This window comes from Coregonus lavaretus (assembly GCF_964263955.1).
Source record: "Coregonus lavaretus genome assembly, chromosome: 37".
NCBI lineage: Eukaryota > Metazoa > Chordata > Actinopteri > Salmoniformes > Salmonidae > Coregonus > Coregonus lavaretus.
This window is the reverse complement of record NC_140024.1, coordinates 10,719,877-10,733,557: the sequence shown is the minus strand read 5'-3', so window position 1 is coordinate 10,733,557 and position 13,681 is coordinate 10,719,877. Positions and strand designations below refer to the sequence as shown.

At 41.2% G+C, this 13,681-nt stretch overlaps 1 protein-coding gene across 2 annotated transcripts; it reads left to right on the top strand.

Moving 5' to 3' along the window:
* The first annotated feature begins 2,131 nt into the window (after positions 1-2,131).
* On the top strand, positions 2,132-12,716 carry LOC311111780 (dihydroorotate dehydrogenase (quinone), mitochondrial-like). 2 transcript variants are annotated; one of them, XM_084154611.1, is made up of 9 exons: positions 2,132-2,213; positions 2,666-2,875; positions 3,196-3,395; positions 7,226-7,308; positions 9,176-9,363; positions 9,867-9,980; positions 11,092-11,245; positions 11,381-11,540; positions 11,640-12,716. In XM_084154611.1, exons 1-9 carry the CDS (start codon positions 2,196-2,198, stop codon positions 11,731-11,733), a joined length of 1,221 nt encoding a protein of 406 aa, XP_084010737.1. In that variant the 5' UTR covers positions 2,132-2,195; the 3' UTR covers positions 11,734-12,716. The 2 variants fall into 2 exon arrangements, with proteins under 2 accessions (XP_084010737.1, XP_084010738.1); XM_084154612.1 differs by having other exon boundaries at positions 2,154-2,283.
* Positions 12,717-13,681: the final 965 nt, after the last annotated feature.

Sequence of the window (13,681 nt, the reverse complement as noted above, 5' to 3'; positions counted from 1 at the left end):
GAAGCACCATTCTCTCCTGTAGCATTATACACTACATACACATGAAACAATTATTGAAAAGCTATGAAATGTACTGTTTTCCTTATAATACTGTTATTTTAATATTCTGTTTTCCAACAACAATGTATTATTTAAAATGTCCATATATTATAGCTGATGGATCAAGTGTGAAAGCTTGGTTCTAAGCTTACCCTATGGCTATGTTCCAAGACTATGGTGGAAATATGTTATATTATATGAGCTTATGAAAATAATGGATTTCGCTGATATCATTTGATACTGATAATCTGTCAATAGTGAAGACGTGCTTCTCACATGGTAGCTGTCAGAGTTTCCAGTTAAGACATGCTTGTCATTTACAAAGTGCCTCTGTACAGCTCAGAAATTCCTTTATGACCATAAGCAGTGGCTTAATTATCATTACTAAACTTTAGCATTTAATTACAAATTCAATTCAATTCTCATGGTTCACAGAGAGCTTAAACCGGCAATCAGCAGTTGAAACAATAACAAAGCGTAATCCCCGCCACTGTTTCACTAAAAAGCTGAGGGATGGGGCTGGAGAAATGTACCCACTGGGCAAAAACTGGTTGAATCTATGTTGTTCCCAGATAATTTCAACAAAAAAATTCAAGGTGATGAAGTTGAATCAATGTGAAAAACTGATTGGATTATTTAAAAAGTCATCAACGTAAGGGCATTTTGTCTTTTTTTTCACCCAAATTTTAATATAAACTCAATGACATGGTGACATTTTTCTTTTGATTTCATGTTGAATTCATGTAAGTTGACAACTCAACCAAATGTAAATCAAAACTTGACGTGGAACTGATATCTGTGTCCAGTGGGTAACCACTGTCAAATTCATAGACAGGGCTATGAATACAAGGACTGGCCATCCATGATATCAACATTATAGTTTTAAACATGTTTTGAGGCTATACAGTGTTTTGTTTTACATTTAGTTTGTTTACAAACATTGGAGTAAAACAAGCTTATATTTTGGGTTTTGATAGGGGTACGACACTTGAACTGAGCTCATGAGGTATTTTCTAGTGGTTTACCAGTATTTTTACTCACCAATCACCGGCCCCTGGTACTGCCCTAACATCCCCGTAGCCACCCACCAAGTGAGGTCCTTTGTGTGTCTCTCTTTTGAGAAGTCCTGAAGAAAGCTCTTAGTCTTGCAGTTCAGGTCCCTCAGAAGTTTCCCTCCTCGCTCCTTGCAGGACTCATGGGCTTGAGACCAACTCTTTGGCTTTTGAGAAAACTCATAGGCCATATTCCTGAACACATGTTTGAATTCTATAGAAGTGGCATTATCTGCATCATCTTCACTGCATGGTGTACTGACCGTAGATACAATCCCAACAGAAATCCACAAAAAGAAAGAGGCTTGTATGAACAAATCCATTATAGATGGTAGAGCTATGGTAGCCTACAAACTGCAACAAGTACTGCTCTCAGAAGAAAGGCACACTGCCCATCTTATGGAAATTAGAAAGCTTTCTTTCGAAAAATGGTGAATACACTCTTACTACATTAGGAAAATCACTGCAGACACTCAAACAACATGCAAAGTGAAAAAGTGCCTTTACGTCACTCAAGGGCAGAAATGTTGAAGAAAAACCTTTCCCAATCTACTCCACTTTACAAGTCAATTTGATGTAGCCTAATATTGACATTGAACAGGGTTGTAACAATACATCTTTGGTTTTCAATTGGTTTATGAAATTAATTTAGGCTCGTACGCTATCCTTTAATTTTAATCGTCCATTTTATTTTATCTTATTTGTGCACATTTATGCAGAGAATTACTAGAGTTACTAATGAGTCCTTTGTCATATTCATATTAATTTGTTATATTCATCATAACAAATTGGAATGTTTATTATGCAGAATCATCATTGAACTCATCATTGTGGTCCTCTGTAGCTCAATTGGCAGAGCATGACGCTTGTAACGCCAGAGTAGTGGGTTCGATCCCCGGGACCACCCATACATAAAAATGTATTCACACATGACTGTAAGTCGCTTTGGATAAAAGCGTCTGCTAAATGGCATATTATTATTATTTAACTCTTATTTGACATTTTCAGAGCTGCCTTTGAACTATCGCGAGATTACATTCAGGAAGTGATTCTCGGCAATGTGAGAGAAATGCTTCCAGACATTTTCAAAGTGATATAACATCCATGGCGGGACAGCTGAAGGTAACATCATTGATGAAACAGTGATGTTTTAATCGTTTGTATTTGTCATGAACAATGTTTTGACTATTTGGTAAGCGAAACTGGACAGTAGCCACTTCACGTTAGCTACTGCAATCAGAGTGTTGTTGAATGAAGTGAGCTAGCTAACTTTGCTTGCTACCCTGTGGCTAGCTAGCTTGTTCATGTAACCAGCCTTTGTTAAGTGATACGCGAGTTAACTGTTTGCTGGATGCTGAATGACTAGACAGACTCAGGCATGCTGAATTATACCCACTGGGTTGTTCAAAGCTGGTAGTCTCTCTGGGTATTCTGGTTCACTCTCCCTCATCTAGTGATTGAACAATTATTGCAACTCCCCTCAATTCACCTGATGTGCTTCAACAACAGTATGCCAAGTAGTACACATCATATTTCAGTTTATTCCCCTCACATTGTTTTATTTTTCTTTGCAGCGTCTGAAGGACGCAGTGAAAATCATAGGGTCCGGCAGCGTCCTGTTTGTCTCCTACCTTACCGCTGTGGGAGATGAGCGCTTCTACGCCAACCAGCTCATGCCCTTGCTGCAGAGGATTATGGGAGCAGAGACAGCCCATGTCATGGCTGTGAGGTTCATCGGCCTGGGTCTGGTGCCTCAGAACCACTACCAGGACCCAGCATCACTGGTTAGTGTGGGAGGAGGTGTCCTCTAGCCTGGCATGCAAACTGATTTGGCTATGTTCGGGCTGGTTTGACCTGGCTAGGTTCATTCCTGTTTTGACTCTCCTCACTTACACTGAATTGCCTTTGTGCTGGTGTAAGATTAGAACGGAATGTATGCTTTGTTTGAGATTACCTTCACTCCCACTGTCTCATAACTCAACTAGCTAGTCAAATCTCATTTTAAACCTTTTTAATCTAAGTTGTGACTGTTCTTTTGGTCACTGTGTACTTCCATGGAATTTAGGCAAAATGTATACCTGGTGTTGTTAATTCTTATCTCCAGGAAGTGAACGTCATGGGCCGTAAGTTCAAGAACCCCATAGGGATAGCAGCAGGATTTGACAAGCATGGGGAGGCTGTTGACGGGCTGTATAGACTAGGCTTTGGCTTCGTGGAGGTGGGGACCATCACCCCCAAACCCCAGGAGGGGAACCCCAAACCACGTGTGTTCAGACTGACTACTGACCAGGCGGTCATCAACCGGTACGGTTTGAATGAATAAGACATGGCTACTGAACCATGGCATGGCTGACTGTCATTCATTATAGACAAATGTTTTTAGCTTGTGAATTCTGTGTTGTTATCAGGGTGTTACACTGCCACCTCCTTGCGCTCGCTTTCATACTCTGAAAAGTGCTGTGAAATGAGATGCCAAGGCATGGTTATACATATTCATGAGTTGTTAGAACACAGTACTTTGCGTATATGAAAGGACATATTGGTTATCAGAGAAGTTCATCCTCAGCTCAGGAAAAAGCAGCCCAGATCCGAACGTAAATCAGGTATTTGTAAATAATTGTTACACAGTAAAGAAGTCTGCATGTTGTCATGGCTGTCTATGCTTGCTTGACATCGTTCTAAACATTTAAGAGCAAACCACTGGGGAAAAAAAATCTGAACCATCCCATTTTCTTCAGGGATGGGAGCGATAATTTTCTGATTTTCTTAAATGTTTTGAATAGCAAATTCTAAACAGGCTGACTGACGTTGACACTGCCCTAGCACAACAACATACACTACCGGTCAAAAGTTTTAGAACACCTACTCATTCAAGGGTTTTTCTTTATTTTTACTATTTTCTACATTGTAGAATAAAAGTGTTAAACAAATCCAAATATATTTTATATTTGAGATTCTTCAAATAGCCACCGTTTGCCTTGATGACAGTTTTGCACACTCTTGGCATTCTCTCAACCAGCTTCACCTGGAATGCTTTTCCAACAGTCTTGAAGGAGTTCCCACATATGCTGAGCACTTGTTGGCTGCTTTTCCTTCACTCTGCCGTCCGACTCATCCCAAACCATCTCAATTGGGTTGAGGTCGGGGGATTGTGGAGGCCAGGTCATCTGATGCAGCACTCCATCACTCTCCTTCTTGGTAAAATAGCCCTTACACAGCCTGGAGGTGTGTTGGGTCATTGTCCTGTTGAAAAACAAATGATAGTCTCACTAAGCCCAAACCAGATGGGATGGCGTATCGCTGCAGAATACTGTGGTAGCCATGCTGGTTAAGTGTGCCTTGAATTCTAAATAAATCACAGACAGTGTCTGTGATTTACGGTGGGAAATACACATGCGGAGATCATCCGTTGGAACCAAAAATCTCCAATTTGGACTCCAGACCAAAGGACAAATTTCCATTGCTCGTGTTTCTTGGCCCAAGCAAGTCTCTTCTTCTTGGTGTTGTTTAGTAGTGGTTTCTTTGCAGCAATTCAACCATGAAGGCCTGATTCACACAGTCTCCTCTAAACAGTTGATGTTGAGATGTGTCTGTTACTTGAACTTTGTGAAGCATTTATTTGGGCTGCAATTTCTGAGGCTGGTAACTCTAATGAACTTATCCTCTGCAGCCGAGGTAACTGGGTGTTCCATTCTTGTCGCGGTCCTCATGAGAGCCAGTTTCATCATAGCGCTTGATGGTTTTTGCGACTGCATTTTTTATTTAACTATGCAAGTCAGTTAAGAACAAATCCTTATTTACAATGACGGCCTAACCCGGCCAAACCCAGACAACTTGTGCGCCGCCCTATGGGACTCCCAATCACAGCCGGATTGTGATACAGCCTGGAATCGAACCAGGGTCAGTAGTGACGCCTCTAGCACTGAGATGCAGTGCCTTAGACCGCTGCGCCACTCGGGAGGCCAGGAAAATCACTTGAAGAAACATTCAACGTTTTTGAAATTTTCCGTATTGATTGACCTTCATGTCTTAAAGTAATGATGGACTGTCGTTTCTCTGCTTATTTGAGCTGTTCTTGCCATAATATGGACTTGCTCTTTTACGAAATAGGGCTATCTTCTGTATACCCCCCTACCTTGTCACAACACAACTGATTGACTCAAACGCATTAAGAAGGAAATAAATTCCACAAATTAACTTTTAAGAAGGCACACCTGTTAATTGAAATGCATTCCAGGTGACTACCTCATGAAGCTGGTTGAGAGAATGCCAAGAATGTGCAAAGCTGTCACCAAAGCAAAGGGTGGCTATTTGAAGAATCTCAAATTTAAAATATATTTGGATTTGTTTAACACTTTTTGGGTTACTACATGATTCCATATATGTTATGTCATAGTTGTGATGTCTTCACTGTTATTCTAAAATGTAGAAAATAGTAAAAATAAAGAAAACCCCTTGAATGAGTAGGTGTTCTAAAACCTTTGACCGATAGTGTAGTTGGGTTAATACAGTGAGCTCCAAAAGTATTAGGACCATGACCATTTTGTTGTTTAGGCTCTGTATTGGGACAATGACCATGAGGTTAAAGTGCAGACTGTCAGCTTTAATTTGAGGGTATTTTCGTCCATATCAGGTGAACGGTTTAGAAATTACAGCACTTTCTGTATGTAGTTTCCCCATTTTAGGGGACCAAAAGTATTGGGACAAATTCACTTACAGTATGTATATTAAAGTAGTAAAAAGTTTAGTATTTGATCCCATATTCATAGCACACAATGACTATATCAAGCTTGTGACTCTACAAATTTGTTTTTGCTGTTTGTTTTGGTTGTTTCAGATTATTTTGTGCCCAATAGAAATGAATGGTAAATAATGTATTGTCTCATTTTGGTCACTTTTATTGTAAATAAGAATAGAATATGTTTCTAAACACTTCTACATTAATGTGGATCCTACCATGATTACGGATAATCCTGAATGAATTGTGAATAATGATGAGTGAGAAAGTTAGACGCACAAATACAGTATCATATCCCCCCCACACCACCAAAAACTAAATGCTAACCTCCCCTGTTATTGTAATGGTGAGAGAATAGCATGTCTTGGCGGTATGATATTTGTGCGTCTAACTTTCTCACTCATCATTATTCACAATTCATTCAGGATTTTCCGTAATCATGGTAGCATCCACATTAATGTAGAAGTGTTTAAAAACATATTATATTCTTACTTACAATAAAAGTGACTCAAATGACACAATACATTATTTACCATTCATTTCTATTGGGCAAAGAATAATCTGAACAGCAAATGCATCCAACAAATTTGTGGAGTCACAAGCTTGATGTAGTCATAGCGTGCTATGAATATGGGACCAAATACTTAACTCTTTACTACTTTAATACACATATAAGTGAATTTGTCCCAATACTTTTGTACAAAAAGTGCTGTAATTTCTAAATGGTTCACCCGATATGGATGAAAATACCCTCAAACTAAAGCTGACAGTCTGCACTTTAATTGTATCATTTCAAATCAAAAGTGCAGGAGTACAGAGCCAAAACAGCAACACATTTGTCACTGTCCTAATACTTTTGGAGCTCACTGTGGATGGAGCCACGTTGTTTTTCTTTGATGTCATGTAGTCAGTAAATGACAATAAGCATTCGTATATTAGGCTAGAATCAATATGATTAATTCCATTTAGCATGGACCATATGCAGGTATGTGAGGTGCTCAGACTAACAAACCTCTCATATATTAATATGCCAGAGTTCTTCTTTGACTACTCGGTGTACAACAACACAGCTTCCCAGAAGTTAAAGTCAATAAGAGTGCATAAGAAGAGCATGAAATAAAGGCCTCATTTCAATATGGTGGTGTTTATTACAGTTTTACTCCACTGACTGAAATTATTTAGCCAAAAAACACATCTGGATTTCATGTATCATGGATTTTAGTAATCAAATGAATTGAATATGCACTCTAGACAGTCAGGGATAAACACATACTGTATCATAATGGCATGATAAAGGAATGGATCCTAAATTGCTGATAGTTGCTTTTTTGACATGTATGGCATTTTGTGTATTACATAAACTTAACCTCTTGATTATGTTGTGGGTATGTTTCAGATATGGGTTCAACAGCTGTGGTCTTGCAGCAGCACAGGAGAGACTAAAGGCAAGAGAAGGCACCCAGGTAGAGCTGACTAAAGGTACTAGAGAGACAACTCATGTTTCTGTTCTGTCTGTCAGACTGATAGGTTTGACAGCGCGCTGATAAATGTCTCAGGGGCACACAGCCAATTACACTACACTAATCCTCTGCCCCTATTTTATATGGACATTATCTTTCCCCAGGCTCAGAGACGTTCCTAATACCAATCACACTCTGGCAGAGGAGCTAGTAAACGCTTACAAATGATTCTCCAAGTCGGAACAGTACTAGCCTATACTGTCTTGTATTGACAGACAAAAAGCAAACAACTGAAATGTTTTTGTCAAGTGTTATCGACAAAACATTTTGACTGTTGTATTTTTAAAACATTGCTTTATATCTTTAATGAAGAGCATTTGGTTCAAGTTTCAAGTTTGATTTAATTCAATTTGCCATATTTTCAGTAAAATAGAGCATTAGTAACAAAATGTCCCCACTGATTTAGATTGGGACATTTAAGCCAAAATCACACGGGGTGATGTCCATCAACGGCGTGAATTTGCGCGTGCGAGAACAGCAAGCATTAATTCACATAGACCACGTAGTGTAAACCAGTTATTAAGCCGTATTTGTCATGGAAAGCGATTATAAACAGTTGTATACTCTCTTGAAATCTTAGTTACCTCATTCCTCAAGCTTTCCAGCCATAGTAGCCTGGACTATATGCCCATGATCTAAATCAAAACAGGTAGACTGCTGTATTGTTTTCAAATAGGTAGTCTATTTGTCAGATAAACCATAGCCTACAACCAATTTACTTTTTAACCATACAACTTTACTTAGCAAAGTAGGGAAGATCATAACAATACCTAGAATTCCCTTTCTACAAACGAACCACTCAATCTCTGGAACAGATTTCATTAATTTGAACTAAGGCACTCACTAACCATGCACATTGTTTGAACTGTATTTCAATCCAATCGGCTGTAAGCAACAACGGTGATACTGTCAAGATATGACATTGACAACGAGATATATAATTCAGAAACACAATCCCGTTTATGGGTAGCTTAGTGGGTAAGAGCGTTGTGCCAGTAACCGAAAGGTTGCTGGTTCTAATCCCCGAGCCGACTAGGTGAAAAATCTGTCGATGTGCCCTTAAGCAAGGCACTTAACCCTAATTGCTCCTGTAAGTCGCTCTGGATAAGAGCGTCTGCTAAATGACTAAAATGTAAATGTAATGTTTATAAATGTAGAATGTCATTGCGTTCATGCATTGCTACACCGTTTTTCATAAGGACTAGCCTATAGGCCTACATAATGTTGGCTTGCAGTTAAACTTATGAACACTAAATAGACACTTTTTAACTATACATTTCACAATTCCAGAGGTAACAATGCACCAGCAGTCTATTTTTGGACAATTTATCAGCTCATTTTACCAGCATTGTTCTGCGTAGACGCGAGAAAAATGTTCTTGCTTCCTAACGTCTCGATCACACCGACAGCGTTATTGCGCAAAATGGTACACAGCATCATCTGGATATGTGTGCAACAAAAGTTCAACATTCACCTTCTGCTACCATTTCTGTCAAGCCGTCTAAGCATACAGTTTGACGCATACGTTCGATAAATCCAACTTATGCACCACACAGAACGTACTGCAACTGCCTCTGCAACTCAATGCTGTAAGGCGAACACAGCGTTCCATTGGAAATTAATGGACTTCTGGCATACCAAAACACAATGACGCTGTCGATGTGATCAAGGCGTAATTTGATGCGCTATACGCTCGTGACGCAGTTGACGCTTGCGGCCTGTCTGTTTTCTCTTAATTCACTCCCATGCATTCTATTTACGTTCTGACCTTAACCTCTCCCAGGGACTCATCACTGGAATATATGCTGCTGTCTGTGTGTTTTTAGCTGGCCTGCCCCTGGGCATCAACCTGGGAAAGAACAAGCTGTCCCAGGATGCAGTGGCAGACTACCAGGAGGGGGTGCGGGCGCTGGGCCCGCTGGCTGATTACCTGGTGGTGAACGTGAGCAGCCCCAACACCCCAGGCCTCAGGGACCTGCAGGGGAAAGGGGAACTGCGAAAACTGCTGTGCAAGGTCAGTGGCTGGCAATGTTTGACTGACCTAGATATGATTTATTTATCCTTTATTTAACCAGGATGTCACACTCAAATGTGATATCATAAATTGTATTTATTTTATGTTTGTAGTGTATGTTTCATTGGCTTTCCAGAGAGCATGTTGTTGCAACTTTTCCTTTATTGAAGTCTGGTGTTTCTGTTCAGTTCAACTTTGTTGACATAGCTGGTGATGTTTTAATATGGATTTCTATGTCAAAAGATAATTGACTTCCCATTTAGACAACATACACATCACACAAGCAAGCAAGCACAGCACTGTTTGGATTGAACACGATTAACCTTAGAGAAAACTGCTTAGGTGTATTGCTGTTGTTTGGGCTTCATGTTGTGCTGTACATTGTCACATCTCATTGACCTGTGTGGATGTGATGGATATCATTGATTGTGTGTCTGTGGTGGCTCATGTATATATCCCTGTACCCTCCTGTCTTCCCCCCCTGTTCCCCCTCTCCCATCCAGGTGCTGAAGGAGCGTGATGCCCTACAGGGGGGGAGCAGGCCACCTGTACTGGTAAAGATCGCCCCTGACCTCACCGCCCAGGATAAGCAGGACATTGCTGATGTGGTCACAGAGGTCAGTCAGAGGCCTAGCCACACAGGGGTCAGTCAGAGGCCTAGCCACACAGGGGTCAGTCAGAGGCCTAGCCACACAGGGGTCAGTCAGAGGCCTAGCCACACAGGGGTCAGTCAGAGGCCTAGCTACACAGGGGTCAGTCAGAGGCCTAGCCACACAGGGGTCAGTCAGAGGCCTAGCCACACAGGGGTCAGTCAGAGACCTAGCCACACAGGGGTCAGTCAGAGGCCTAGCCACACAGGGGTCAGTCAGAGGCCTAGCCACACAGGGGTCAGTCAGAGGCCTAGCCACACAGGGGTCAGTCAGAGGCCTAGCCACACAGGGGTCAGTGTGATCCTGTGGGCCTCTCTATGTAGCCTACTCAACAAGCCTTAACCTACAGTATATAGCCCCCAATGACTTGGGGCTGCTTACTTTGGTCATCCGTGTTTCTCCTGTTTGCTCATCTTCCTTGCCACACTTCTCACCCCACTCACGTAGTCAGCTTGTGTTCTGTAGGCGTCATCAGAGCAGTCCTGCTGCCGTGGGTCTTAGCCAGCAGTGGACTTATATCACCAAATTGATTTGAATGCATTAGTGTTGCCTCCACTCCACTCTCTATGTTAAGGGGACTGGAGGAGTTTTTCTGTGTTCATGGAAGTGGACAGACTCCAAATGGGAAAAGGGAGACCGATAGAAAGCACAGCAAATATTTGAAGAGTATTAGATACGTTACAGTAAATCTGTGTCAGACAGTCCATTGGTGAGCTGTGTCCCAACATTGATGGCCAAATTCTGATCTTTTTCCCACTAATCTTTTCACATCCAATCTTTTTCAGAGCTAATCTGATTGGTCAAAAGACCAATTAGTGAAAAAAATATCAGAATTGGGCTTCCTGTCTAAACGCAGCCTGAGTGTATTCGTTCAAGTGTGCCTGGAACAATTAGGATGCTACACTAACTCCAATAGAATACAGGACTCACTTTTTAACAGATGGGTTACAAGTGTCTGTATCATGAAAAAAAAAGTTAGGATTTGTTCATCTTAATTCTCAATGATTGGATTGCCTAAATTAGTTTGATGTGGTGTTATGGGGTAATGTCAAATAGGTAATCATGGTTTGTGTTTTAGCTTGGTGTGGATGGGCTGTTGGTGTCCAACACCACAGTATCCAGGCCTGAGACCCTACAGGACCCCCAGAGTAAAGAGGTGGGAGGGTTGAGCGGCCAGCCCATCAAGGAGCTCTCTACACGCACTGTGAGAGAGATGTACAGCTTGACAAAAGGTAGGTAGGCTCCGTGAAGGATCATCATAACACTGCTGCAGCTGATACTGGCCTGATTGATTGATTGATTGATTGTGGGCTGGGGTGTATAGAATGTTCTCTTTATTCACCCAGTATTGCTCTTTCTCATTGAAGGTAAGGTGCCAATCATTGGAGTTGGGGGTGTAGCCAGTGGACAAGATGCCCTGGACAAGATCCGTGCTGGAGCCTCATTGGTCCAGTTGTACACCGCTTTAACCTATCAGGGTCCACCAGTTGTCACCAAAATCAAAAGGGAACTAGAACAGCTTTTAAAGTAAGTGTGAACTTGCATGTGTTTTTTTTACTGCGTGACTTAATATGTGGTTTCATCTAGTCAAATTGCTTATATTTGTCGTATTCTGCCGTTTTACAGAGAACAAGGATTTGCAAGCATATCGGATGCTGTTGGAGCTGACCATAGAGGTGCTGACGGGAGATTTCAACAACAGTCTAGAGAGGGACAATGATCAGGATCAGTCGGCTCTACAGGTTAGACTGACTACCATACAGACTGATGCCTTTACTTGAAGTCTATAGTACATGAAGTGGCTTGTAACGACTGGCTAGAATGATATCTTTGCACACAAATAGTACGGCAGTAACAGCAGTATTGGGAACCTGCCCCATTTCACGGTTCTTACTGCATCTGTTGGTTATTGGCCAATGTAACCGTAAGAATGGTTAAGTACCAAATGACACCAAAGTGCTAACAGTATTTTGACACTAGCAGTCACATTGTCATGTGTAATGTATGTAAAAGAAAAATCGAATGTTTTTAAAATGATGTTAATATAATGTGTGCTCTATTCAGAAATACTGTGCGCTGCTATTTATGTAACTATGTGAATATAGAAATTGAACATTTGTTCACAAAGAACTTGGTTTCCATTCAGAGTGCTTAACTGCAAGTCCCTTGTAAATCGCTGAACTGCTACCCACATAATGGAGACCTCATCTGAAATTAGAAATCACCTAGCAATGAGCGGAATGACAATTACCTGACAATTACCATTTAACCTTGCGGCAGTAGTCAGTTAAACACAGAGGAAATATAACAGCTTTGACATTTAAAGAAATGGCAATAGCACAATTACTGGCCTAGTGTCAGAAGGCTTTAAATACACATGATCACACTGTAAGATGGTAAAAACTGCCTTAACTCTCAGCAGTATAGCAGTGTAACTGATGAGAAGTGTACCAGAATAAGCTTCAGAGGTCAGTGACAAAGAGAGCCAAGTCCAAGAAGTTGCACTGATGGTTCTTTGTCCAATTCCTGACCTGTTGCGTACGCTGAATTGAATTGTAATGCCTCCTGTTATGAGTGTAATGTCAAGGGGGTACTTTATGTATGTTAAGTCATATATATTAAACCATATAGTTCAGCTATTTGAGAAACATGAACCTTCGAGCACACGCCTCAGGCAATAATAAATGTCCATTTCAATTCTTATGTCTTGACTGTCCATATCTTATTTTGATATTCCACACTCAATGTGCATGTTTTTGGGTGGCACGGGAAATGCTGTAATTGATCATCATAATCCTGGTCGGTCTTATTGAGGGTCTATCGGAACCTGTTGGTACTCCTGTCATTCTCAGAACCTCGCTTGTACTTCTTCTCCCCTGCCAACATCTGGTGTCTTGGAAGTTGACCTCTTTAGAGATGATCCACTTCATGGCCCTTAAGGCCTTGTGTAAACCCTGTATGGTATTATAGCTCTCCTTCAGTAGTTACTCTCTCACCTCCCCCTGAGCAAATGTTTCTGCCAGAGTTTGTCCATTGTACATATATATTTCCATGTCAGAATATCCTCTCACCACTACTCTCCTGAGTGAGTTTGATAGATTCCTAGGGTAAAGAAGGTACTGTTCTTTATGTTGAGTCCTTCCTAAGGGATCATGAGAATTCAAGCAGGCACAAAAGCAATCTTGCTTCCTCTGATATCCATGTTGACTGAATGTCTGGTCTGACTGCTGGGTTTTGATAAGAGAGGATTGATATAGGGGAATTGTAATGCTTATAAAAATGGCCTTTGTCTTCTCCTTAACTGAACTGCATCTCTGCAGTATATAGGCTGTGGGCATCGGCAACAACCCATGGCTCGTGATTAGATATCAGCCTGGCTTAACTCAGAGGCACTGTACTGTAGCATTGTGGGTAAATAAATGTTATTCTTAGTATGCTCACACGCTAACACATTTCCTGGAGGGTCTCCCTGACTCCGGGAGTCCTGCTGACGATCTATTGGCCGCTGCTGCTGATCTCAGAATACATGTAGGTCAGAATGGACCACCTGTGGAGTGATCCTTCCCTTCCTCCAGAGAGTCCAGTCTAGACAGACTTACTCCCCAAAAGCTGGATTTGTCAGAAAATGAGTGTGTTGACGGAGAAGACTGGCACATAAACAAAACAGA

Excerpts from the sequence above, each read along its gene's own strand:
- LOC311111780 (XM_084154611.1), top strand. Across the intron at positions 2,876-3,195 it reads ACCAGGACCCAGCATCACTG|GAAGTGAACGTCATGGGCCG; the intron begins GTTAGTGTGGGA and ends TCTTATCTCCAG. Across the intron at positions 11,246-11,380 it reads GATGTACAGCTTGACAAAAG|GTAAGGTGCCAATCATTGGA; the intron begins GTAGGTAGGCTC and ends TTCTCATTGAAG.